The sequence below is a fragment of the Sus scrofa genome, chromosome X (genome assembly GCF_054392235.1).
Source record: "Sus scrofa isolate SSC_HxYL_T2T_F1_AM1 chromosome X, Sscrofa_HxYL_maternal_Yorkshire_Landrace_v2.0, whole genome shotgun sequence".
NCBI lineage: Eukaryota > Metazoa > Chordata > Mammalia > Artiodactyla > Suidae > Sus > Sus scrofa.
The window spans coordinates 131426202-131453411 of record NC_139401.1 but is presented as its reverse complement, the minus strand read 5'-3'; the positions used below and the strand labels follow the sequence as shown (position 1 = coordinate 131453411).

General features: G+C 46.9%; 1 protein-coding gene and 1 long non-coding RNA gene across 16 annotated transcripts in view; one reads left to right on the top strand and one right to left on the bottom strand.

Moving 5' to 3' along the window:
- The window catches only part of LOC110257797 (uncharacterized), a 288461-nt gene extending 268405 nt beyond the window's left edge, over nucleotides 1-20056 (top strand). Inside the window, exons 7-11 of one of the 4 annotated variants that reach the window (XR_014834613.1) lie at nucleotides 477-571; nucleotides 1412-2002; nucleotides 16710-17700; nucleotides 18312-18386; nucleotides 19472-20056. This is a non-coding gene — a long non-coding RNA (uncharacterized LOC110257797). The remainder of the gene's footprint in view (nucleotides 1-476; nucleotides 572-1411; nucleotides 2003-16709; nucleotides 17701-18311; nucleotides 18387-19471) is intronic. The other 3 variants (XR_014834614.1, XR_014834616.1, XR_014834617.1) reach the window with 3 other exon arrangements.
- The window catches only part of AFF2 (ALF transcription elongation factor 2), a 535022-nt gene that overhangs the window by 30447 nt on the left and 477365 nt on the right, over nucleotides 1-27210 (bottom strand). For all 12 annotated transcript variants that reach the window (XM_085006501.1, XM_085006500.1, XM_085006502.1 and 9 more), the window contains 6 exons: nucleotides 16318-16477; nucleotides 13495-14502; nucleotides 11799-11920; nucleotides 7806-8028; nucleotides 2158-2453; nucleotides 1602-1665 (listed from right to left, as the gene is read on the bottom strand). In XM_085006501.1, the coding sequence (XP_084862627.1) occupies nucleotides 1602-1665; nucleotides 2158-2453; nucleotides 7806-8028; nucleotides 11799-11920; nucleotides 13495-14502; nucleotides 16318-16477 (1873 nt within the window). The remainder of the gene's footprint in view (nucleotides 1-1601; nucleotides 1666-2157; nucleotides 2454-7805; nucleotides 8029-11798; nucleotides 11921-13494; nucleotides 14503-16317; nucleotides 16478-27210) is intronic.

Below are 27210 nucleotides of genomic sequence, written 5' to 3'. Positions count from 1 at the left end.
GGAAGTTCCCAGACCAGAGATCCAGTCCCAGCCACAGCTGCTGCAGCCACGCTGGATCCTTAACTCCCTGTGCCACAGCGGGAACTCCTACATCCTGATTTTTGAAAGTGACTTTTCCTTCACAAACACAGAGCTGGAAGGATCCTTAACAACCACCAAGACCAGATCTCTCTTTTTCCAAAAGGAGAAAGTCAGGTCCAGAGAGAAAACTGCAGGGGCCACAGTGCCAATCAGCGGCCAAGTCTCCTCTCTCTCTCTCTCTCTGGGCCTCAGTTTCCCCACTGAGAGACTTGAACTGTGGTGGAGCTCCTAGCCCTGGCAGAGATGTGAGCCTAGCAAGCCATCTTCCTCTAAATGAGTATTTCTCAGTCGTCTTCTTTTCCTTAGCATCTCCCCCACCCCACTAAGGGAGTTTTGGATTTTTTTCACACACCCCATTGAAATTTTAATGCTAAAGATAGACTGATTATCTAAAGCTCCCTGATCCAGCCTGCCCTGTCATTTTTGTCTGCAGGATCAGGGGACAGTATCCTCCAAGAGACAAGTCACACCCCTGAAAAGTCAGCTGCAGGTAAGAGCTGAGCAGCTTGGATGACCATGGGAAACTGACAGAAAGTTGGGAAGCGATGGGTGCAGGGGCCATGGGCAGTTGCTGGTGGCCACACACAAGTCATGGTGCAGAGACCGTTGTCATCCCCCGTTACAGCCCTGAAGGGGCAGCCAAGTCCTGGCTGGACACACTGCGATGATGGAAGATGTGATTTTTCTAACCTGGTGGAGTTGGACTGACAGCTCTAACTGGGCTGGGCTTTCGTCAAAGGTGAGGAGCCTGCATTTTAGGGCCTTTTCTAAGGCAGCAGCTCTCAGCCTCGGCTGCACTTGGGAATCACCAGGGAGCTTTGACACCCATACCTAGGTTCCAGTCTCAGAAATTCTGTTTTTTTGCTTTTTAGAGCGGCACCCGTGGCCTATGGAGGTTCCCAGGCTAGGGTTCGAATTGGAGCTGTGGCTGCCGGCCTACACCGCAGCCACAGCAACGCGGGATCCGAGCCGCATCTGTGACCTACACCACAGCTCACGGCAACGCTGGATCCTTAACCCACTGAGTGAGGCCAGGGATCGAACCCATGACCTCATGGTTCCTAGTCGGATTCGTTAACCACTGAGCCACGACGGGAACTCCCCCAGTCTCAGAAATTCTGATTGCGTTTCTCTGGCCTGGGCTTCAGGGCTATTTTAAAGCTCCCCAAGTGACTGCAACAAATGATTGAGGCCTCCTCTTAGGTGGGGCAATCAAACGAGTACCCACGTGCTGAGCTTCTCACTGGTCTGGGGAGCCAGAGCCCGTGGAGGCGGTGGGGGCCAAGCGTCCTGGGGAATCCAGAGACTAGAACTGCCTTTCTCTGTGCAGGGTCCTGCACTGGCTGTGGGCCTCCCTCTGGAAACGTCATCAGATGCAGCAGAAAGCTGAGTCTTTTTCTACAGACCTGAGTTTCCCAGAGCCCATTTCTGAGGCCACTTAACCCCAAGTGGGGTTTAGTGGAGCCAGTGGGAGCTCCCGCGTCCTCCAGGGCAGTTCCAACGGTCATGAGGAAACCTACCAGTGCGTCAGCTTTGTGCTTCAGCTTCTTAGCCTCTTGCATGTAATAATCAGCGTTGTGAACCCTGAACAAACAAAACGAGCTCACTTAGGAAAAGCGGTGTTTCATCTTTTCATTAAAAGACTGAACGGTCAAAAGTCGGGGATCTATGTAGGCTTTCCCCCCACATTCCTCTACAATGCTTAAAACACCCAGTAAATGAAACCCGAAGTGCACGATGGCCCCTTAGGATAAATAAGCACATCCTCCAAGCCCAAACGGATCCAACAGAACCTGGCTGTCAGTGTCTCTGTTGGCACACAGTTCTATCTGAGGATACGGGATTCCGCGCCCGCCTTTGGAAATGGTAACCGAACGGAGCGGTTCAAACGGGCCCGTGATGTTTCTCGGCGAGGGCAGAGGTGAGTCTGAGGGGGAGGAATGTGCTTTGAAGGCACGGGAGCTGCCGCTGAGGTCTCACTTCAGGCGACACCTGCGTGGTGCTAGAAAAGCCATACCGCCTCCCCCCTCTCTTGCCACTCCCAAAGCACGTCTGGAGACTCTGGGGACAACATACGAGTCATCGAAAGTGAGTTTGGGTCGCCGGACGTTGGTAGTGCTGCTGGACAGAAGGGGCAGGGCTGCCCAGGATGTCATCTCCAGGTGGCTGCTATCCATGAGGCCGGTCGTGATGGTGGACGTGATGGTGGAAATGGTGGTGGTCGTGGTCGTGGTCGTGGCCGTAGCGGTGGCCGTGGCGGTGGCCGTGACAGTGGCCGTGACAATGGCAGTAGCAGTGACGGTGGCCGTGGCAAGAGCAGTGTTGGTGACAGTGACGGTGGCAGAGGCTGCCTTTTTGGGAGTGTCTCCCTCCTGGAAAATAGGAGGACAAAGAGCTTCCATGAGGTCCGGATTTGGAGAACATCTTTTCATAAGTGGCTTAAGAGGAAGGAAAACAATGCACACAGCGGGAGGATGAGCAGGTGACCTCGGGATACAGGTTATGAACTCTGTGACCTGCCAGCTTTTGCTCTATGATGACACCAGACTCCGAGCTAGTCAGGTGCTCTGACTACACTGCCCCATCACCCCAGTAAGGCCACCCTTGGAAAGGTCTAAATCCGGAGGCGGGGGGAGGGGAGGAATGGGAAAGGCAGGGAAGGAAAGAGATGGAGGGAGAAGACAGACAGACAGACACACACACACACACACACACACACACACACACACACACACACACACACACACAGATTATTAGTCTGGTGTGTATATTTTAAGGGAAACAGCCCAGAAACTTTTTCTAGGATAAAAAGAGTACTTGTCACTCTGCAAAATGCCAGATCCGGGGCAGCAAAATGCCAGCAAACCAGGCATCATACTGCAATCGTCAGTACCCCGGGACCCAGGCTGAGACTGCCTTTCTTTTTTTTTTTTTTCCCCATGTTTTAAAGTTTGATTAACGTCGAGTTGATTTACAAAGCTGTGATCATTTTTGCTGTACGACAAAGCGATTCAGTGACCCATGTCCACACAGCCATCCTCTTTCAGATTCTTTCCCCACGTAGATGATCCCAGAAGACTGGGTGGAGTTCCCTGTGCTCGACAGCAGGTCCCTGCTGGCCAACCATTCCATAGACCTCAGTGTGCACATGCCCATCTCACACCCCCAGTCCATCCCTTCCCCCAACCACCTGTCCCCTTTGGTCACCATAAATTTGTCTTCAAAGTCTGTGAGTCTCAAAAGGATACAAATGACCTTATTTGCAGAACAGCAACAGACTCACAGACTTTGAGGCTGCTCTTCTGTTCCCGCGAGGTCTTGACCGATTTCCGCTTAGGTGATGCCACACAGGGGACCCCTTCATTTCAAAGTCTTGGGATAGTGACAGCTCATTTTGACCAGGTTAAAAAAAAATCAAAGGAGTCAAGACTTCTGAGCCTTTCTCTGAACTGTCACTGCCACAGAAAGAATGGGATCCAGATGAAAGTATCTGGGAAGATGTGTAAGGCTGTGACCATAGTGTCACGAGGCCACCTGCTGTGTTCGCACGCCTAACTGTGCCCTCCCCACCCGGCAACTTCTGGACTATCCTAACTCTTCTACCTCTGGCCATGCTTGCCCCGCTGCCTCTTCTGCCTTCTGCTTTTCTGCGTTGGCATGGCCCTAAGGTTGGTATCCCCGGAGTTCATTCCTCAGCTCTCTTCTCTCTTGACCTTGACAGAATTTGCCGATCTTGCAGGCACTGGCCCTGATTTGACAATCCGCAGATAACTCCCCAAAGCAAACCTCCGTCTCATCCTCTGTCCAACGCTCAGGACCTGCAGTGACCACCCTGGAGAGTTCCACCAACATGGCCGATTAGCACCTCAAATGGCTCGGAAACCAAACTGATATGGAACCCAGTCCTCTCTTTCGGTGAAGGGCAGGACAGTCTCCCCCGTCACTGAGGCCGGATTTGTTCATGTGGGTGAGAACACTGTGGCCATCCCTGGGCTGGGAGCATTGGAACCAGTGTCCCCCCTGCCTGTCTGAGCTGTTCTGCTTTAATCAGCTTTACATATCGAAGTTCTGTAAATTATTTCATTTAAACATGATGATGCTCCAGAAACTTTTTGTCTTTTGTCTTTTTAGGGCCACACCTGTGGCATATGGAGGTTCCCAGACTAGGGGTCGAATTGGAGCTATAGAAGCTGGCCTATACCACAGCCACAGCCACGCAGCATCCAAGCCGCATCTGCGACCTACACCACGGCTCATGGCAATGCCAGATCCTCAACCCACTGATCAAGGCCAGGGATCGAACCTGCATCCTATGGATACTAGTTGGGTTCGTTAACCACTGAGCCACAATAGGAACTACTTTTTTTTTTTTTTTTGTCTTTCATAAGCTTTTTTTCGAAAAACACTCTCTAGTTCATCTCAAATTCCCCCCCCCTCGTTACCCTTATGCAACCAGCTACAAAGTCCTCTTCGCTCTGGCTCCCCAAAATCTCTCAGTTCTGTCCTTCTTCCTCTGCAGCCTCAAAGTCCAGGCCCTCATGGCTTTAGACAGAGATGGTCAAACAGCTTCCTGGCCAGACGCCCAACCTCTGAGCTAGCTTTTCCAGTCACCCTTCATCTGCTGCCTGCCAGCCTCAGCTCCCTGAATCACACTGCAAACCCCAGCACCTGCCACCAAACTGAACTCATCCCATTTGCCTCGCTTGCTTCAGTTCCTTTCAAAGTCTTAGGGTTGAAAAGCCTCCTCTTTATCACTTTAAAAAAAAATCTTGAGATAATGTATTTTTAAGCAAAAAAAAAAAAAAAAAAACAAACAAAAAAAAAAAACCTTTTTCACAGCCACACACGAGACATATGGAAGTTCCTGGGCCGGGGATTGAATCTGAGCAGCAGCTGTGGCAATGCCCCACTGTGCCGGGCCAGGGATTGAACTCATACCTCTGCAGCTATGTGAGCTACTGCAGTCGGATTCTTGACCCACTGCACCATGGTGGGAACCCCTGTGTTTCTGCTTTTTAAACTGAGGCAAAATACACATTACATGCAATTTACCATCTCAGCCATTTTTAAATATCCAAGCACATCTGCAGTGTCGTGCAACTTATCTCCAGGACCTTTGATCCTGCAAAGCTGAAACTCTGTGCCCATTAAACCATAACTCTCTGTCCTGCTTCCCCCCCCCCCCCCAGCCCCTGGCAATCACCATCCCAGTTTCTGGCTTTGCCAGTCTGACTACTCTAGGTGCCCCGAGTAAGTAGAACCATACACTCTTGGTCTATGACCGGCTTGCTTCACCAACCACAATGTCCTCAAGGCTGACCTAGGTTGTAGCACAGGGCAGAATTTCTTTCCTTTTTAAGACTGGAAATATTCCACTGTGTATACAGACCCCATTCTGCTCAGGCACTTCCCTTCATTTCTAAACTCTACTCCTCTGTCAATACTCTCAACTCAATCCAACTCAACCAATGCCTTGTCCTTAGGCAAACTGCCTTCCGTCCATGGCCAGAAGTGCTTGAAACCTTTTGGGTCCCTACAGAGGTCTGAAGGGTCTGTCTCAAGCCCTCCTCTAAGACAGCGATCCCCAGCTATTTCATACCCTAGCTCATTAAACACGTCTCATTGCTCAGAGAGCCCTTTGGGCACCGGAGCCTTCTCTGATTTATGACACCACGCACCCCACCCTGTTCCACTGCCCCATGGCCCAGTATGCTCAGGGATTTGCTGAATGCAGGCTGGCCAGCCTTAATCAAAAGGGTCACTTTACAGATAAAAGTCGAATGGGAACATTTCTTATGTCCATGAAAATCTTCTTTTCCATTTCATCCTGGACCTTCTGAATATCAAAAATGTTCACCATCAAGAGCTCATCGAGATAAATGTGCCGAGAGACTACACATCTAAAAAGTGTTATGATGGATATGGGGAAAATAAAGTTCAGCATGGATCTTGTTCAATCCAAACACATAAAACCTCAGAGCCTTCTGAACTCCTAAGCCAGCTCCGGGTTTCTACTGCCAAAGCCAGATGGCTCAGACCAACCAGTGGAATCAGCCCAAGAGAGTGCCACTTGTCTCTATGGCAAAGACATGTGACAAGAACCTTGAAACACCACATCTACCACACACATGCCACTGATGTCAATCCTGGCATACCTGACTTGAAGTGGCTACGTTCGGCCATGATCACGTAAGTCATATAAACATATCCTCTGTTTCCATTCCCCCATCCATTGAGTCACCAAACAGGACAGGACCCCATGCATAAATGCAACAGAGAAGACACTGCGAATCCCAAACTGAAAACACTCTTGGAGCTGAAGGAAGCTTTATAGATCATCTGGTCAAATCTACTCATTTCATGGACTCAGAGAGGTTTCATAATCTGCCCAAGGTCACAGAATGAATTTGTTGCAGTGTTAGCACTATGCGTCAAGCAAGTCTCTGAAATTCCATAAAGTCTCCCAGATTTCAAGTCATTAATAGAAAAAAAAGTAATGGCCAAAGAAGAGGCAATGGGTACTCAGTCCTATCGTGGGGACCACAGTGATTTCTTTCCTTAAGGATCCCCCCCCCCCCGCTAGGTGCAAACGTAACCATATTTACCAGGTTTCTCCAGTAGTTTTTAGTTCCTGTAGAAACGGCTTTGCAGATCCCCTTACTATCATTGTCATAATAACATCCATATTAAGCATCTAATTATTTGCGACAACATACCAGGCGCCATACAAAGAGAATTGTCTACATATGGCGTATGCCCTCCAAAAGCTTGAGCAGAAGAAAGCATCAGAGTTTATAACATTAATTAATTATGAAAAATAGGATTGATAGTGTAATTACTGTTTGGACTACATGGTTCAATTCCTGACATTGTTAAGTCAGCATCTTTAAATGGGAATGCAAATATCATGTGGGCACACACACCTACAGATTTCGTATGGAAAGTGACAACTTCTTTATATTGGAGCAATTTCTTTATGTCGCCAACAAAATTTATCTAGATATGTATGTCATCCAGTCATCACCAATGATGGAGGACTATAAATGGTGGTCCTTAAAGCTCCAAGGCCTCTAAGCAGGTGCTAAAATAAATAAGTAAATAAATAGGTGCTTTTGGTTTAGGCCCACCAAGTTGGCACTAGACATTGGAACACTCATTGATTTGCACTCATGTGCTTTTTATATCACACAGAGATTAGATGCATATGGAGGCTATATCTGCATGTTCATGCATTTACACAAAAAGGCAGACACAGATGTCATTACTCTTCACCAGCAACACTACTGCTTATGGCTTCCATGGTTCATGTCCCTATTCCTGGGGCAGAGAAAAAAGACGTTGTGTCTGGATGTGAAAAGTGACAGTGTTATGGAAATGTCCCCCAACCCCAAGATCTGAAGGGATTGGACCAAAAGATGTCCAAAGCCCTGAGCCTCTACATGATAATTTGTTTGGAGAAGTAAGACTGGAATGAAAATTCATCCGAAGTTAAAATAATCAAGATTGGCAATCATGGAGGGTTTGTGTATTTGCTCAAGCCCATGTGTGTGTGTGGGCATGCGCGAACATACACACACACACAAACACACACACTTTTAAATTTCCTCTCTGCCTCTCCCCCCCCAAGCCCCTCCGCAACATCCCCAGGAGGTCAGGTCCAACTAGGCAAGCCGGCTCAACTTGTTTCTACCCGACAATTAGACTCTTTCTTCTAAGATGCTTACATTCACAGATATCCCCTTGAAAGTGGCACAGAATTTGCCTTCACTCCTCTTAGGCTTGGTCGAGGTGATTTGTCCAATCGGAGGGATGCTTTTGTCTTGACTGAAGGGACCGGTATTGCCACTGACGTTCCTGCGGCGTGGAGGGTCCTCTGGCAGGGGGGAAAGTGGAGGAGGAAAGAGCTTTTCTTCTTTCCTTCTATTTGCTCTCCTGGATGCATTATTTCTGTGCAAACAAGACATATAGGGTGTCATAAAATTTTGTCTCTCTTTATCCTGATTTTTTTTTCCCCCATGGTGCTGGTATTTTTCAGCTAAAGTAATATGTTGGTTGATGGTCCTTGACCCATGGTGAAGAGTGTACATAAAAACGCATGTAGGCATAGACAGCTCTAGAGAAGTAGCCCTCCCCGTGGATAGAAGTAGAGAATGCAAACATAAGTGTCTAAGAATAAACACAGGTCTCTGAAACCGGACTCCGTGATAGATGTAAATGTCTAAGGGAGGGTTGCCCCAGTGTGATATCTGAAACCTTTCAAGATTACTGTTAATTAGATTTTTATGGAAAATCCAATGCAGACTCTAATCCCATCATTTTTTGGATGGTTCCTAGTTATTTTGCCCTAGGACTTAACTGCACTGGTCACACAATAAACGATGCCAGAAACAATGAGTGGAAGGATATTTTCTTAAGAAATACTGTGTTTAAATATTACGCAGAAATAAATAGTGCACTGAATACTTTTGGGACACATTACAAGTCATATGTTTGAAATGTTCTACTCCAGCGCCAAGACTTAATGAGCCCCTGACCCTAGGTTGTTATATGGAAGTACTGATGTACTCAGCTTTACAAAATCCCGTTTGCAAAATATTTTGCCCTTTCGTCGCAAGACATCTGCAGCCCTAGAAGTGCTCCTGTGCTTTCAGACTGATTTATCTGCCCCTTAAATGGGCATCATCAAATAGACTGAGACTTCCAATAAAAAAGAACAACGAAAACCTTATGCTGGCTGCTTAACATGGTAATTGGGCCATGGATTTTTATTTTAGTTACTGTCTTTGGCTAATCAATGAAGATTACTTGAATTTTAATCTTTTCTTAGACAACTAATATTGCACTGTGCAGCCATTTACTTTTCATGATTATTGACTACAATTTTCAATAGCAAATTAAGTCAACACGAATTTATGTTTTCCTCTTGGTCAATTTCAGTCAGTGTCTAGAAATATAGATTTACAATATCTCAAAGCAACAAATCAAAGATGAACAAGCACTCAAGGGCTTTGATTTCCTGAAACGGTAGAAGTCAATGCAGTCCCCTCGTTCCACTTCTGCTGTGTTGCCCAAATTTGCCAATTGTAATAATATTTGTCATCTCCGTCTTCTGTTTTCATAAATGTGGTCCTGTGTCAATTTCTGTCCTGTGGCCACATTTTCAGGAAATTCCACTGTTTCTGCCATTACCTTAATTGGTTAAAATTAATGACAAAATCTTTGCCAATGGATTTTTAAAATGGATTTGGCATGAAAAGCCGTTTCAAGACAATGGTGACGCCTGCTTAAAATAACAGTGCAAACATGGACTTAGGATGAACGTCCACAAGGAAGCTCCGCAAGCACCAGCCCGCACCAAGTGTAATCATGACAAAGGAATCAGGCTTTGGGGGATTAACAGAGAGAGGAGTCAGGCGTTGCTGTGGCCGCTGTAGGAGTGACTGGGTCATTAGCTGTGACCACTCCCGCCTGCACTACCTGAGCTGCCTGAGGCGGGAGGGGGTGCTGTAAGGGGAAGAGCTGTTCCCTAAAAGCAGTCATAGTACAGTACTTTCTGTGCAGTGGCCGCAGGCATCTGGCCCCCTCTCCGTCTGTATGATAGTGACCCGGAACCCCGGGGCCTTTAAAGACTTCCTGGGTGAAAGAGAGCCAGGGAGCATTTTGTAGCGACCACTCTGTCATCATTATGGCTTCTTACTATAAGAACAATTTTGTACAGGCCAAAAGGGGACAGCAGGCGAGAAAGTCCCCCACTTAATGCTTCAGAGGCCCTTCCGAGGGTTCAAGCTCCAAGAAAGGGGGAAGGAGCTCATCGGGGCCCTTCTGATGGATGCTGGGGAGCTCCAGCAGTGCAGGCTAGTGTGGAGTCCTTTGTTAGGTTTAGAATATTCATTGAGAAAAGTGAATGTCGTCCCATAGAAACTTCCAAGGATTTAGTCTGAAGGGACCACAAAGCACAAAGGAGCAGACAGGGCTCCCAGGAGCCCCGGGAGAGGCCTGCACTTGCTTCATCCTCCCTCACTGGTGTCCTGACATTTTCCTGTAGACATGGATTTGCTGGATGAGCAGAAGAACCCAGTTCAGCCTCTTCTTGAATGAGAAATGCTACTAGGTAAACACTCCTTTCCTAACCAAAAGCAGAAGGATTGTAAGGACCATGAGGTAAAACCATTTTTATGAGAACAAATGCAACATTTACTTAATACTTGGTCATCTCTCTTCCATGAAGGGGCGGCGGGCAGTGACAGATCACTGGGTCATTTAAGGAGGCTGGCAGTGGGGTCTGAGGGTGTGGCAATGCCCCACAGCCCCCCTTCTCTGCCCTGCTTTTTCTTTGGCCCTCAGGTGGCCCGGCCTGAATAGATGAGAGCCTGGAAAGATGGTGCGTGACTATTGGGAAAGAAGCCTGGCCCCACGCATGCCTGCCCCCTCGCCACCCCCGGGGAAAGAGGGCTGGCTTGCTCCACCGGCCGCAGCGCTTCTTGTCCTCAGAACTCTGAGTATGTGAAGGGATGTTTCAGATCAAATTATATACCAGGGAACACAGATGCATGTCACAAAGAACTGCGGATTCTCAGGGAGAGGGGCAGCCCAGGGCCAAATCTCCTTATTACGGTGAGCGGATCTAGCGGTAATTGGCCTTGTCCTACCTTTCATCCCAAAACAAGGATCCAAACAAATGTGGGCTGATAACTTATTTCCGACATCGTATCTGTGGCAGATTGATGCCATATCACTGATGTTAAACCGTAATCTGTGAAATCAATTGTTAGCAGCAGTGAGCCAGATTGCCTCTCTGCTCTGGGCTGCTAATAGTCTCCAAAACTGGTCTTTGATGGAAGTAATCTCTAATGTTGAATGAATTTATGGCAATAATTATCCAGACGGAATGGCTCCAGTAGCTGACATGATTGTTAGTTAAGCGATATTTATAAGACAGAGGAACTCTGTCACGACGCTTGGTCGGGAAGGCTGGGGTTGTCTGAGTGAGGAGGGGACAAGGAGGCCTCCTGCCTGATTCTGGCACCTTCTGCAAGGAGGGAGACAGGAGAAGAGGTGCCAGCTGATTAGAATGAACGCATCCATCGCTAGCCGGCTTTTCCCAGCACAGAACTGCCTGGGGTGGGGGGCACCCCCAGACAGCTCCTCTCCCTGGCCTCCCTAGATGTGTCATTCCTTGGCCTTGGAAGAGTTCGGGATAGAGCTGCTGGGCCTCAAGCTTCATGTGAGGGTTAGGTAATGACACCAAAGAGGAAGCAGCCACCAGGTCACCCTGTCAAGGCGGAGGGGTTGCTTCCGTGGACGTCGTTTCATCACCATCAGAAGTGGAAATTGCCCGGAAGGCGGGGATTTGGTTCAAGCGACAGGTGTCTCTTGATGCGGCCCCTTTTTAATTCCTTTACTTCCTCTTACCCTTCACTCAGTGCTAGATGTTCACTTTGGCTGGTTTTGGTCATCAATCTGAGTTGGAGTAAAGAAGTGTTGCTAAAAAGCTCCTGGAGTCCCCCCAAATCTGGCAGCCTGTCTGCCACCCTTTATCCCATTCATGTCAGGCTGGCAGCCAGGGACCACTGTCAGGACTGGACTGCTGGCAACTCCCATTTCTTCCTTAATGGTCCTTTGGGACAGGCCCCGCCCCCGCCCCCCCAAAGGGTTGAGTTGGGATTTCTTAAGCGTCCCAACAATGGAAGGATCACAGGAAGCCAGGGCGAACTCACTCTTTAGTGTTGGGAGGCTTCTGGGGTGGAGCTGGTGAGATGCAAGGTGGGAGCAGGCAGATGGTGGCGGCCTCCTCCAGGCGCTGCTTCTTCTCAGGGATTTTCTCCGCAACTTCTGTTGGCTTTAACAGGAAAAAAATGATACACGGAGTTTGAAATCCACAGCACATGCAGACATTCCAAAACCATGAGCCAGGGAGACAGTTTGCTTCTCTTCTAATTCCTAGTTTAGGCAGGGGAGTTAAAAGTGCACCTTTGATTGGACAGAAAAGCACCAGTCTTGCCTAGCCTACTCCGACCAAGAAGCTGGTCTCTGAGGGGGTGGAGCTGTGATGCGAGCCTCTGATTAAAGATCGGGTAACATAAGACCCTCATACCAAAAGTGAAGAGAATCTATAACTTTCAGACACTTCTCCCAGCAACAAAGCCCCCACAAACGAATAGTTTAGAAACTAACATTGCAACTCTAACATGGCATAGATCCTGTCTAAGAAGCACAGGGATTTGGGCTAACATCTAAGGGTCACTCACACAAGCAACAGCATGCAAGGAAATTAACCATGAGCACCGCGCACCCTTGACCTTCATGCACCGGTTCTGAAGGACCCTCACGCCTGCCTGTACTGCCGTCATCACTAGGAGTGGGGAAACAGTGACAGGGCAAGGGCCCCAAACATTGGTCCTTAATTTGGAATATTTTTCTTGGCTATGTTGGCGCACAGTTCGGAGATAAAATCATTCACGAATCTCTATAGCTGAATGGAGACCTGAATCATCCTTGCAGGAGCCCATGGCAGCCATTCCAGATAGTATTGCCCAGGAGTTCCCATTGTGGCTCGGTAGTTAAATCTGACTTCCATCCATGAGGACGCAGGTTCGATCCCTGGCCTCGCTCAGTGGGTTAAGGATCTGACGTTGCCATGAGCTGTGGTGTAGGCCGGTGACTACAGCTCCGATTGGATCCCTAGCCGGGGAACCTCCCTATGCTGCAGGTGTGGCCCTAAAAAGCAAAAGCAAAAAAAAAAAAAAAAAAAAAAAAAAAAGACAGTATTGCCCAAATATCACCCTGAGATGATGTTACTGTAAAAAACTACTATAAGATCTACAGACATGACAGAATTAACCCCTGGACACAGACTCAGCTCCCTAGATGAATGTGAAGCGGAAGGAGCCATTCTGGGTTCCCCCTTCCAATTGTATCTGCACCCTGGAATCCAACTGTAACCTCTCGCGGGTGATATTGTCTCCAGTCAAGCTGACCACACAGGCCAGAGGAATGTGTGTCTAGTAGGAGCCAGGTAATCAACACACAACTGAGTTGCAGGCTTCCTGATCTTTGTCGGGAGAAATGAATGAGGGCTAGAGGGTACATTTTGACCTTAGGAGCAGGTCAGGTGGCAACCTAGGGGGCAGGCTACCTGGGGAAGGAGACTCTTCACGCTCTTCTTTCCTACACATCACAATCCTTCAGGCGCCATGCTGGATACTCTTGACATTGGCTGTCAAGCCCTGATGGTTCCTAACCCTTCCTCCCTGGTCACATCAAATCCTGCATTTCCCAGAGGAAGCATCATCGTCTTCACCAAAGACCACAGTCCACCGCCACGGGCCTCCTTGAAAAGGAGACTCAAGATCAAATTAGCCCACCGACGGCCACAGCTCCCCACCCCGTGGTAGGCTACCCCTGCCGGCTTACCTTGTGCTTGCGCTTGCGGTTGGGGGCGGCTTTCTCTGCAGCTGCAGCAGCAGCCTGCCGCTTGGGCTTTGGGGCCGTCTCCTTGTGGTCCGGCTTGGCTGGCGCTGCTTGGAGTGAGTTGTGGCCAGGCACTCTAGACAGCAGGTCAAGGTCAATCTTCACCCAGAGGTTTTTCAGATTCTCGTGATCTCGTAGAGGAGACAGAAGCTCGGTTTGCAGGACAGGGATGGGCGAGAAAGTAGGCTCTTCATTTGTGACGGATGGGTTGTTGCCGTTGGCACTGCTGATGAAGCTGCTGAGGGTCAGGCTGGCGCCGCAGGCTTCCTTGGACTTGGCAGTGTTGCCCCCAGGAGCCATGCAAGGAGGCAGGACTTTGATCTGCAGAGTCTCTTCCTGATCGGTGTTGGAGTCAGACGTGGACGAGTCGGTTTCGATGAATTCCCGGGACTTGGGCACGATCTTGCCAGGCCCTCGGTACTTCTTCTTCTCGGCAGCCAAGGGGATGCTAGGCCTCGGTTCTTTCCTAGGGACGGGCTTGTGGGCAGTGGCTTTGCTGCGGCCTCTCGGTGGGTCCGGAAGCTCCACGCTTTCCTTGTCTTTGGGAGCGCTGCTGGTGATATTTGGTTTGGGCCAGGTAAATTCGTCAATGCTGGTATTCTTCTCGACCCTTTTGGGCTGTTTTTTCCCTATGGTCCTTTGAGAAGCTGTCTCGAGAGTTGTGGACAATTTATGCTTCAACGCCTTTGTTTCTGGAGTTTTCGGGGCGGGCCGTGGACGGGCTTTCTCCCTGATGAGGCTGAGGAGAGGCCGCTCTTTGGGTTCAGCAAGGACCTGGCTGGGGTTCGTCTTCACCTTGACCTGGACTTCCATGGGCTGGATGACTGGAGGAGGCACAGAAATGGTCTCCATGGGTGTTTCATTTTGGCCGCAAATAAACGACTTGTTCTGGGATGTCACTTTGTTCAGCCACTTGTCCAACTGCCACTTGTTGGTGGAGGGCGGCTCAGGCTGCAGATTGAGAAACAGCAGCGAGAATGAATTTCCCATTGGGGGAGAATTTACGAGGCCCCTCAGTGCACCGACTGTTGGCTGATAACAGCTTCAGATGTCAAGTGACCATTCTACATGTTGACACACACACACACACACACACACACACACACACACTCTTCACATTCATCAAATTGCCTAGATAGCCAAATACTCCGTGAACCAGCTCTAATATACTTATGCAAACTGAGTTCCTCTCCTCTTCTGAAAATATCCCCTACTCTGGCTGGTGGGGAAAGAAGCATTCACGCAGAGTTTTTCCAGAGAGTGGGCAGGGAGGCCTGCGGGGGAAACCTGGTCCCCCAAATCCTTTGCTGGGACTCACCAGGAGGCAGAGGTAATGATCGCTGGTCCTGAAAAGAAATGTAAGCGAGCCTCAAGTGTAATTCAAAAGGAAAGGCTTTCTATCTGCTAAATGCCAGTGCCTCCTATATGATGCTGTAATTCACTGCAAAAAAGAAGAGCCTTTTGTATTTTCACTGAAGGATGAAAAGATTTGACTTCCAAAAAACCACCGCACTTTCTTCGGTGTGTATGGGCAATAACCAATTTATGGGGACATGCGTGCAGACATTAGCGTCCGCTGTGAAGCCATGGAAATGATGCGTACAATTCAGGTGCTTGATTCTCAATTCTGAATCCTGCCTGTTGAGCTAAAAGTACCATCATTTTTATTAGAACGGCTCTTTTTTTTTTTTTTTTTTTTTTTTTTTTGAAAGCCATCAGCTGAGGCTTATGGCACCGGCTGACAGAGAATGACAGAATTAAAACCAGTTGAGCAGCCGTGATCCCAAGCTGCGCAGACCAATGGCGGGCAAGGGTGGAGGAAGTCTGAGTGGCTGCCGCCATTGGCAGCAGAGCACCGAGCTTGAGGGCCCCGGCTCCGGTAACAGATAGACCCTGCCTGCCCCTGAGGTCTTGGGAAAGCTCTTTCTCACCCTCTCAGAAGTTTATTCTCTCATCTGTAAAATGGGCATATTAACAGCGAGGACCCCTTAGGGCGGTTGTGAGGAGGAAATGAGAAAATGCTAGGCACACGCTTCTCACAAGCTTGGCACATGGTCCACGTTCAAGAAGGGTGAGCTATTGTTAACAGCGGTAGTGTTACTATGGCATCTCCTGTTGTCCTTTTCTGATTACTGACACCGAAGCGTGTCAGGAGCCCTGGAGGGATCGGCCTGCTCTTCAAGGCGCAGTCTCAGGGGAACTGAGAGGCCAGAACTCAGGATGGGAGGAGAAGGGTGCTTCTTTATTCCCAAATTATCATCACTTTTGGTAATTGGTGGGGCTGTGCGAAATGTTTTCATTAATTACCATCAAACACACTTGCAGGATATTAACTGAAACTTGGAAAAATACATGTGACCTTCCAACCCTCACACTTCTTGGGTTTTACTTGCCAATCTAGAGGAAGGGGTGGTGTCCCCAGAGCTAGAAGTGGGTCTTCATGGGGCTCGTTGATTTCCTTGCAAGAGAAGTTGCTAGCCCCATGGTGACGAGCGTTGCACATGGGGAAGCTGGAGGCTCAGAGCAGCTAAGACAGTCACACAGCAAATCCATCACACAGCAAGAAATGTGTCTGTCAGAGACCAGGTGGATACATGTGGTACAAGAAAAACAGGCAACCAAATACCTGAATGCTTTTCAGAAGTATTTCTTGTGCTGAGGTCATGCCTATGCTGGCGTACCGCTATTACTGTATGATTGTGTGTGCGTGCTGGGGTGCTGCCTGGGGGCGGCACGTCGTGGTTGGGGCCCTGGCCCTTCACCCACCTCGGGAGTGGCCACACGTGGCGCCTCATTGGATTCACTGTCAGTGGTGCTGCTTTCAGTGTCTGAGTCGGACTCGGAGCTGCTCTCGGAGTCACTGGAGCTGCCGGATCCCCCGCTGGCTGGTGCTGCAGCTGGGGGCTGAGGCGTGGCCAAGAGTGGGCTGCAAGGAAATGACATCGCTCATTGGCTCCGTCAGTCTCCAACTGGCTGGAAAAGCACCCAGGTCGCCATAAAGACTGATGGTCTGTGAGGTACAGGCCGAGTGGAGCCTACCGCCCCATTTTATAGATGGGAGACGGGGGGCTCAGGAGGCCCAGGGAATGACCCACAGTCCCAGTTTTTTTCTTTTTCAGTTAAGACACGTTTTCATTTTCTGTTGCCATCTTGTTTAGAAACCCATGGGTGTGTCCAGGGGCTCCGATCTCAGCAGAAGAGTTCCGTTCAATTTCTACTTTCGTCCTGGGAAATGGGGTTCAGAGAAGGGGAGGCGCCTGCCTCAGCCTGACAACTAGACAGAAGTGAGACTGGGACCCGTGGCCTCCCGGCCCCCTCACAGGGCCGGGCTGGGGAAAGATATTTGCTGCCAGGTGCCCAGTGCCCGGTACCAGGGTGACCATGTGGATAAAGGAATAGAGGGCACACTGCTCGGCTGGCCCCTCCACCATGATTTCTGCAAACCCTTCAGGAAACTCACCGGGAAGCATGGCCATAAAGGACCCGGCATCTCTAGTGACTGATGTGAAATCCGTAAAGCTGACCAAGCAAAGCAGTGGGAAATTGACACCATTTGCCACTGTGTCTCTACGGACGATCCATATGCTTCCTTACTAATCGTTTGCTCTCTGTGCCCCGTAGCAAATCAACCTCCGCCGCCTCTGGGCGCTCAGGGACATGTCATTGCCTTCCTGTCCTTGTGCCCGTTGTTTCTCTGGACGAGTTTTGTTCTGCTTTTGCCCGCAAGTGGGGCTCTAAAGTCAAGGGGCTTTAGACAGGCACGCTTCTCCCGTGTCTGTCTCATCCACCCAGAGTCCCGGCTCCTTGCCCTGTTCTCCCTGGAGAAGAACCCACTGCTGGCCCTGGAGGGCACCGGGTCCTGTGGCTCCACTTTCAAACCAGACAAAGAGGTCTCTGCCCAAGACTCTGGAAGCGCAGGGCATTATTCCTCGCCAGGGCATTATTCCTCGCCTGCCCTCACCGCCACCCCCCACCCACCAGAGTCTAGTCCCCAACATGACAGCTCTTGCCTGCTGAGCTGGAGCCACGCTGGGCTACTGCCTGGGGAGACACAGCATCCCTTCAAATCAGCGTGAGCTCCTCGGCCGTCGCCAGGCAATGCGGAGAGCCTTTTCATTACGTGTGCCTCGTGTCTCTGAGGACTTACAGGTAGCTATTTTCTTTCCTATAGCCAAAGCTCATTTAAAATGCTATCTATCTGCTAAGTAAATGCTATCTGCAAGTACATTCATCTGCCAAATACACCAAGAGATTAGGGGAAGCAGAAGAAACAGGGGACTGTATCCCCTGGAAAGTGTGTGTGTGTGTGTGTGTGTGTGTGTGTGTGTGTGTGTGGCGTGAGAGAGAGAGGCAGAGACAAAGACAGAGAGCCAGAGAGACAGAGACAGTGGGGGCAGGGATCTACATACAACTTGGTCCTGCATTCCTTTGCAGCATAACGACTCCATATTTACGCAAAGTGCCCTCTAAATCTAATCAATTGCTTTTGTCTTTGGTTGCTAAATAAGGACTGAGGGAACATACGTAAGTGAGACTAATCCAGACGCGATGCTAACTTGGCCTCAGGTGCCCCTCTCAAGTAAAGTTTCAAATGCAGCACAGGGCATCTGCAATATTGACACTACTGGCTGGTGGACTGTGAGGACTTAAGATCTAACTTGTACCCACGTTTCTGATTTTTCAAGGGAAAAGGCTGTTTCCAAGTTTTCTTTCATATCTACATGAATTACTGGCGTGTGTGTGTATCTGTTTGTTTGCAGGTGATCCTTGTCCAAAGCCTTTGGGAAGGGAGATGAATTCTGACATGCAGATTTTTTAAATTAAAAAGTTATATGGTAGGTATAACATATATATATAATATATATATATTATATATATATATATATATATATATATATATATATATAAAATATATATATAAAGTGCCCTCAGTGGGATCTGGGTAGCACCCCTTAATAAAACTCATCGATATTGCTGCAGTAACAGTCACAGTCAGAGGAATAAATAAGGACTTGAAATGAATATCTGCATCTCAATTTAGCTCAGGTTTTGTCAACAAATGAGTTTGTCTCAAAGTTACTGAAAATAATGATTCTCAAAGCTTTTTGAATTTCAGAATTGTGACTAAGGGATTGTAGATGTGAACAGAAATCACATATGAAAAAATTGACAATAACTGTGTAAGCAAGTATAGATACAAAATAAAGATGATTTTTTTTTTTTTTAGGGCTACACCCTCAGCATATGGAAGTGCCCTGGCCAGAGGTTGAATCTGAGCTGCAGCTGCCGACCTATGCCACAACCACAGCAACACCAGATCCAAGCTGCGTCTGTGACCTACACCACCGCTCATGGCAATGCCAGATCCCTTAACCCACCGAGTGGGGCCAAGGATCGAACCCTCGTCCTCATGGATCCTAGTTGGGTTCATTACTGCTGAGCGATGATGGGAACTCCTGAAATAAAGATGATTTGAAACCTAAGAGTAACGTTGGCTGAGAACCAGTGAACTCAGACCTGACATTATTTTTCCTAAGTCTTTTTAGAGCTGAATCTATTGCTGTGTTCTCAGGAAGCACCCCGTGGCCAGTCAACGTTGACAACGACCATTTAGGTGAAACTAGTATAGAAAGAACAAGGAGGGGTACTTCAGCTCTTCATACTCACACTGATGGATGTAAATAGTTGGTGATAGGAATGAAGGTGGACTTGGATTAAGAGAGGACATCATGAGAACTCAACCTGGGGGTGAAGGACTTCAGCATCCTAATGAGAAAGAATTGCTTTGTCTGGCAGTTGCACAGTTGGAAACAGGGAGAGCCAGCATTGGTGGGAGGGAATAACACTGCTTAAAATGGAAGCAAAATTGCTCTTTGCAGTACTTTCATCTGCCTCTACTCTCTATTTGCTGTTCCGACAGTTGCTGGACAGTCTGGCTGCACTCAGCCTGCTGAGGGATGTAAGCCACACAACTGAGTCTGGCCCTTGTTTCCTATGGGCCCAACCTTGTACCCAGTTGGGGCCTCTCCAAGGGATAAACAGTGAGTTCAAAACAGAAACATTGTCTTCACAAGCAGGACAACCATCAATATCAGAAGGATTGGCTTAGGGCCACATTCTTGTCTAGAATCCACTGTGGAACTTTCGAGTTGGCAAAATCATCATAATATTTCACTTGCAGTTCTTTCCTGAAATCCGTTAGCTGTTCAGCTAGTTAAATTCCCCCTTATGCTACATTTACTTTCATATGTTGCTAATTTCTTTTTCAAATGTATATTAAAGTGGCTATGAGTGACGCTAGCCCACGCAATACTAGATGAAGGACTAATGTGCAATTTACATAGTCTTCATTCACTAAACTCTAGTAGAATTATTTCCTGTGCACCATTTACTCTCATATTTTAATCAACTGCCTTTAAAAAGAATGCTAATGGTTACAACAAAGATAATATGTGATACTAAAAATCATTAACATTTAATATATTAAACCATCTACTCCATAGTCTGTAAATATTAAAAGTGCACTCTGTGACTTCACCCCAATGCAATAAGACTTCTCAAAGGACCCACATTTGTAACAACCTCAAAGTGAACTGCTCAACCTTTTCAAAGATCAGATGTTGCTACTGTGTTCATCTCAGGGTGAGCAGTCTGTCGGAGTAGTGATGCATCATTTTAATCCTAACCCCATTTAGTAGGTCTCCATGGTCATGGGCCAGACTGAGGGCAAAGAAGTTGGCTTAGCAAGTCAATTGCCCTAATGGGGGAAATCCAGAGCTAGGGAAGGGGATCTAAGAACAGGCCAGTGGGAGAGAAGGTTAGGAGGCTTTTAAGATGCCTCCTCCAGACAGCATTGGCCCTGGTGTGGAAGGGTTGAAAGTACCAGGGGGAAAAGATGGGTTTTATGTGGTAGTCCAGGCACCTTAATCTTTAGACATGACAGTCTCTCTATGCTTAGAGTGCTCAGGCTTCTTCTGCAATAAAGGGCTCAATGCGTGGCACCATAAGATAGACAGTTCAGAAGCCATATGAAGGAACTGGGACTACTTTGCCTGGAGAAGACTCTGGAGCAATGAGGAGGGCAGTTCGTATGATGGTAGTCTTAAAATACTGGGAGGTCTGTCCTGTGGGAAAGGCTAGTTCTGAGGGCCTTCTAAGGTAGAATTAGGACCAATGAGTTACAGATATAGCCAGGAAGATCTCACCCCAACATCAGGAAAGACTTTGAAAAATCTGCAGTTGACCAGAGAAAAAAGCCACTGCTTCATAGGCCACTGAGTTTGACACCCTTAGGTGACCAGATACACTGTGGGTCCACAGTGGAGTTGGATGATCTTTGAGATTATGATTCTTGTGAAATGCAAGTATATTAGGGATTTCAAGGGATATAGTTTGGAGCTTAGAGAAAATGCATGAGGAGACATTTGTCCAATCCAATATGCTCCTTGAGGCAAGTATGAAATGACCTGTTCTTGGCAACACAGTCACAGAGCTCTTGTATGAACCTCAGAGGATTAAAACTGCCTTTATATAGGGGTATTTCACAAATCAGGCTTTTCACTAATTCAGATTAACAGCCTCCAGAAAACCAAACATCTGCATCAGTGCTATCTGACTCGAATCCTAATTTAACTGTGAATCCCTCTCTCAGGAGATAAACAAGGATGATGAATTGGCCAGTCTGCTCAATCAAGCTGTGTGGGCATCAAAAAGGAAAGGTTCCAGAATGGGTAACGACTTTGTGCTGGGAAACATACATGGGAAGGATTCGACATGCAAGTCCACAGGGTATTGATCTTGGCAGCATATTTCACAAGGCCCAGAACTTGCCAAAGACACACAGCATGAGATGCTTGATGGGGGAGTCCTGTATTAAACCTTGTCTTTACTCAAGACTTGTACAGATTTCATCAGCATGAGCCTTTTCCAGTTTTATAGCGATCAAATGTCTACCAGATAATTTGAAAAGCTTCCATATTTAAATTCACAATGAAGTTGTAAAGGGGCAACCCTGGGGCAAAGGACTCAACAATAGAGCTGATCTTTCCACTCTTTCTCCTTTTTCCGCTCTGAACTCTGGGTTCCCAAACTGGAACAGTCTATCTGCCGCACCATACCAGGCCACTAGAGGCAGACACTCTGAACTGAGCCTATCCCAGCCAGAGGATAGAAGCAATGCATTTCAGTTGGAGTCAGTAGTTTTGAAATCTACCCCACCCACTGCAGAAAATCCATTTAGCTCAATGGTCCAAAAGAAAGTGTAGTAGAAGCATAATACATAAAACAGATAAAAACAGTGCTGCTCTGGTAGAAACCAGAGACGGGGCAAAATGTAAAGGAGGATGTCACCAGCAGCTTGTCCTCCTCCCTGGATGGCCCCTGAGCGGAGTGTGAAATACTGCACATCCCAATATTATCACAAGGAGGAGCTTGGCATCAAGTATGTTCTGTGTTAATGCACTGATGCCACTGATGAGCAGACAGCCAATTGCTGTCCACTCATAATTCGGTCTACACCCTGGCAAGGCTCCAAGAGATGAACCTTGTCCACAATGTGTGTACACTGGGAGTTTGTCCTTTTGTCTAATTTGGATGTTTGAAATGGAGTCTGCTCAATTTATTTGCAAAGCCTAAGAAGGTGAGGCACCCCTGGCCACTTGCATTCATTTTCATGGGCTAGTTACCATACATGACATAGTTTGAAGCCCTGACTGATGAGATTTGTGGTTCATGAAATAATGACCCCCCCCCCCCAAAGATGTCCACATCCTGACCTCTGGACCCTGTGACTATGGTAGTCATGTGGAAAAGTGGGTTTTGCAGAGATGAATAAATTCAGGATCTTGAGATGGGGAGATGTTCCTGGATAATCTGGGTGGCCCCGATGTCATCACAGGGTCTCTGGGAGCCAGAGATTGGTGTCAGGAAGGCTCTAGTAGACTACTGCCACAGCAACGGGCAATCAAAATGGTTATATCTTCCTGAGAGCTGCAAGTCGACCATTTGGAACTTTTGTGATAAATGGAAATGAACCATTCCTCACATTTTTTGATCACCAGCAGTTAGTTAGTTATTTCCCCTAACTCACCTGACCTCTTACTTCTTTTCTGAGGCCATAATGCTGAGTGATTTTGACAATGGCTTTTCACAGTTGCATCTGACTCACAATCAATCATGGCTTGGCTACCCTTTTGGTAGTCTAACCAGACTCAGGCTGGATTCTTCTTTCCCTGCCTGTATCCTTTTCTCCCATTTTCAGTCAGTTTCATGTATTAAATAGCTACATTTCAGTCAGTTTCACATATCTAAATAGCTACATTTTAAAGAGGTAGTTTTAGTACAGTGGGAGGAGCATGCAATTGGAAGTCAGATGATGTGCTTTTGAGTGTCATCCTGGATGCTTTATTTTTGTGTGAACTTAGGCTAAGCTCTTAACAGAAGGGTTTCAGTTTCCTCATCTGTAACATGCGGTAATACATCACATAGGCTTATAAGAAGACAGAGTTAGGAAATTTAGGTGGGAGCACTCTCTTAATCAGTACTTCTCAAACTTTAAAGGGCATCGGAATCCCCTGGAGATATTTTTAACATGCAGATTCTAATTAGGGAGGCCTGGAAGGGGTCCAGGGTTCTGCATTTCTAACAAATTCCCAGGTGATAGGAATGTTCCTGGTCAGTGAACCACACAGGGAGGAGCAAGGCTACAGAGGCTATTCAGATCTAAACCATTGGGGGAAAAAATAAGTTGGTGAACTTGAAACTAATGGCTAAAACACGGTTTTGAGATCAACTGTGGATTTTCTTTTACCCTAATTATTCTTTCCTCCTTTAGCAACAAAGGAAGGTGAGTGCCTTCTGTCATTTTGAATCTAACCTGGACAAGTTTAAGCTTTCTTTAGGCAGTTACTCTGGAAGATGTATTATCAGATTCCTTCATGGCAAGGGTCAAAGGTGGCTTGCCACTGTCGCCTTTGAGGGCCAGGGTGGTATTAGATGGCATCCATGATCGTGGCTGAGACCCTGACCATAATTCATCATGGCTCCAGCAGCCAGGTTCCACTCCTTCCCTGCATCTTCTATTTGAATCATCACAACCGTCCTGTGAGTTAAGCACTCTTGCTACGTAGCTGAGAATCCTGAGACTTACAATATCAAGTTGAAAAATAATTTTAAGGATACTATGGGACAAACTTCAATAAGCAATTTCAAAGGAATGAAAAAAACCAACTTGTCTGGATTCCGTAAGATGGCGCCGCAGAGGTGCCAGTGTGTCACCGATAAGGCTAGTTAGTGCTGGCTAAGGGGCCATTTACATCTTGAGAACATCACAATTTGCATTAAGGAGACTAAACCAGCATTCAGTGTTTTTTTCTGGAAATAATTAAAAGCTATGCTGACTGTTCTGCTATCAGTCAGAGCTGTTTCAACAAACAGTTAAGCAGGTGGGAAAAGTCATATATAGCCAAGAATGTTTGTCCCTTTTGCCTTTAAAATCCATTTTAAATGAGGTCCTTCTGTATAGCACGGGGAACTATATTCAACACCCTATGATCAACCATAATGGCAAAGAATATTTTTAAAGAGGAATGTATATGCATGTGTGTGTGTGTGTAACTGAATCACTTTGTTGTACAGCAGAAATTAACGCAGTATTGTAAATCAACTATACTTCAATAAAACAAAATCTTTAAAAATAATCGGAGCAGGGGAGAGAATGAAGGTAAGCAAACAGAAGGAACACTGGCTCTCATCTCCAGCAAAGCAGAGAATGAACGATTGGCAGCTCATATTCATAAGGAACCCAAAGAGGGCGGGTGTCAGGAATCCATAACAAGGTCAAAGCCTTCCAATACAGAGTCCCATCAGTCACAAATCCTAGGTGGAAGAGGGGATGTACTTCAACTGGGTGACTTAAACCCCAAATCTGCTTCCATGCAGGAATCATCCCATTATGTCCACAGAACTGGCCTGGAGATGAGGCTCAACTCCCTGCCAGGAGAGCCCCAGCAGTGGGCAGGCTGAGTTTCCTAGGAGAGAATAAAGCAGGAGGCTGATAGGCTCAGAGCTGCTCAGCTTTTTTCCTTGCTTGATGTTTTCTTTCTGTTGCCCATCACGCTTTGAGCTGCCCCTCAGGTGGGGAAGCAGGCATTCCCCTTCCTATCTCTCCCTGGAGGACATTTCTTCTTTGATGTCTCTCAATGCCAGTCTCATTATCAGTATTGTCTGCTCCCCTTCAGGTCCGATTTGTTACCTGATGCATTACAGACTCTTGATTTAGAGGGTAAGTTTTAAGGCCAGAGATTTATCACCCCTCCCCCCCACCACACCCTGTATAGTGCTTGGCACGCATGCTTAAGATACCTTAGGGTAAAGCCATAACAAAGTCTTCTCTGCAGGTCTCCAAGAGGAGTGTTCCCTGGTGCAACCACTGCCTACTATCTATGTCCTAATGGTCCCACTAGAAGACTGTCATCCCTGGATTAACAAGACCACATACTTTTTAAGTGCAGAGCACTTGTTAATGTTGGAGTATCTTCACTCCCATGACCTCATTTGACTGTTGCAAAACACTGGGCTGGGGCGAGAGGGAGAGATGGAACAGGTACACCCCCTTCTTGGCCCATGAAGCTCCATGATCTCTTAGCCTATGTCATGTTGCTGGGGTCTGAGAGAGGTTTTCACCAGGCAACTGTGACTCTTTCTTAAACAGCAAGTCTAGGCTGAGGAAAGGAAGAGAGTCCAGGATCTACTACAAAATCCACACCTCACAATCATACTAAATGGCAACAGGAACACACAATTAATCCCCAAATGCTTTCTTCTAATGACCTAATGAGATGGGTTGCCAAAATTCAGTGTTCAGAATACTGAAGGCCATCCGGCCTCTAGGCTAAGAAAACCTTGCTGCATTTGACTCCTTCAAATGACAAAACACACTGAGGCTAGAGGAAAAGCCTTCTATCAGTTTACAGCTGAGAACCCTTTCTACATAGAATAGTGCTTTATATTTCTTCAAAAATTGTATTTGTCTTGAAATAAGTAGTGAACATGGTACTGAGTCCAAAAGATACAGTATGAGACACAATGCAAAGTACACCTTCTGCCCTCTACTGTCACGTCACCCAATTTTCCAAAGTTTTCTATTGTTATCAGTTTCTTATGATTCTTCCAACAATATTTCGTATATTTATGAATACTGACAGTGTGATTTGAGTCATTTTTAATTTTTAAACTAAATTTTTATTAAAATATAGTCAATTTACAATGTTGTGCCTATTTCTGCTGTAGAGCAAAGTGACTCAGTTATACATACATATATATATGTATGTTTGTTAATTGCCACCAACAATCTCGGTGTTATACATATATATATGCATATATATATATATGCATTTTTTGCACAGCAAAGGAAACCATAAAAAACTCGAAAAGACAACCTACAGAATGGGAGAAAATATTTGGAATGATGCAATCGACAAGGGCTTAATCTCCAAACTATGAAAACAACACATACAACTCAACAACAACAACAAAAACCAGATAGGTGTGCTTTTAAATGCAAGTTTTTTAAATTATAAAAGCAATCCTTACAAAATAAAATTCCTGTAGATGGAATGACAGGGCCATCAATGAATGGCATTCAAAGTCACATACACAATTTCTAAAATAAAATGTACACAGTTCCCTTATTGAATGTGTCTTCATAATTATGTCTGAAATATATTCTAAATATGGGCATTGAAATACCTAAGCGAATGGCAAAAACACTGCAACTTGTGAGGCTGCAGTGTCTAACCCTAACACGGGGCGGAGGCAGTAAGCTAACACGGACCATGAGGAGCAGAAGCTGCTCAGACAGCCCTTCTGGGTGTGACCAGGCCGCAGGTCCCCCATCAGGAAACACTGACTGTCCTCCACCACGACACTTCTTAAAGATGTGGTCAACACGTGATGATTCCATTTCCTCACGGTTCGAAACTTCTAAAGGCCCAGTAATCAGGCTTTGTAACTCTTTGATCTACTGAAACTGCTTCGTTAACTGCCACCAACAATCTCGGTCCTGCCCACTCGCCATTGCAAATCCCATGTCTTCCTTACTCTCCTTGGCCTCGCTTTCTAGTAGACCCCAAGCTCGGACTTCTTTTATACCTGCTCCCAGTGACCATCTATAGCATGAGTTCTCTTGGTGTCAGAATTGACAATGACTTCCTTGCAGTTAGATGTGGTCTTTTCTACAGGATTTTCAGAGATTTCTCTCCATTACCCCTCTACCTTAGGGCCAATGTTTATTTCCTTCTCTTTCCATGCCTTTGCAAACCCTGTTTGGTTCTGGCTAGCATGCCCTTTTTTCCTTCTCTCCTGCTTCCTTAAATCTTTATGGTTCAAGCTCAAATTCAAATAACATGAGGTCTTGTCCATGATTTTAGTTCTCCCAGACACCTCTCTGTTGTGATTTCTTTTCACTAACTACATCGCAGTTTTGTCACTTGATTATTCTCAAATTATGACACTGTGCTCATCTTTTGCCTGCTTAGCTAAATCTACATTTCTTGGAAGCCGTCACTGTGTGTATCCTAGGGTGACCGGCATGATAACTTGTACATGATTTGCTTGTTATGAAAAACACTCCAAACGGCCTCAGAATGAAGAAAAAATCAG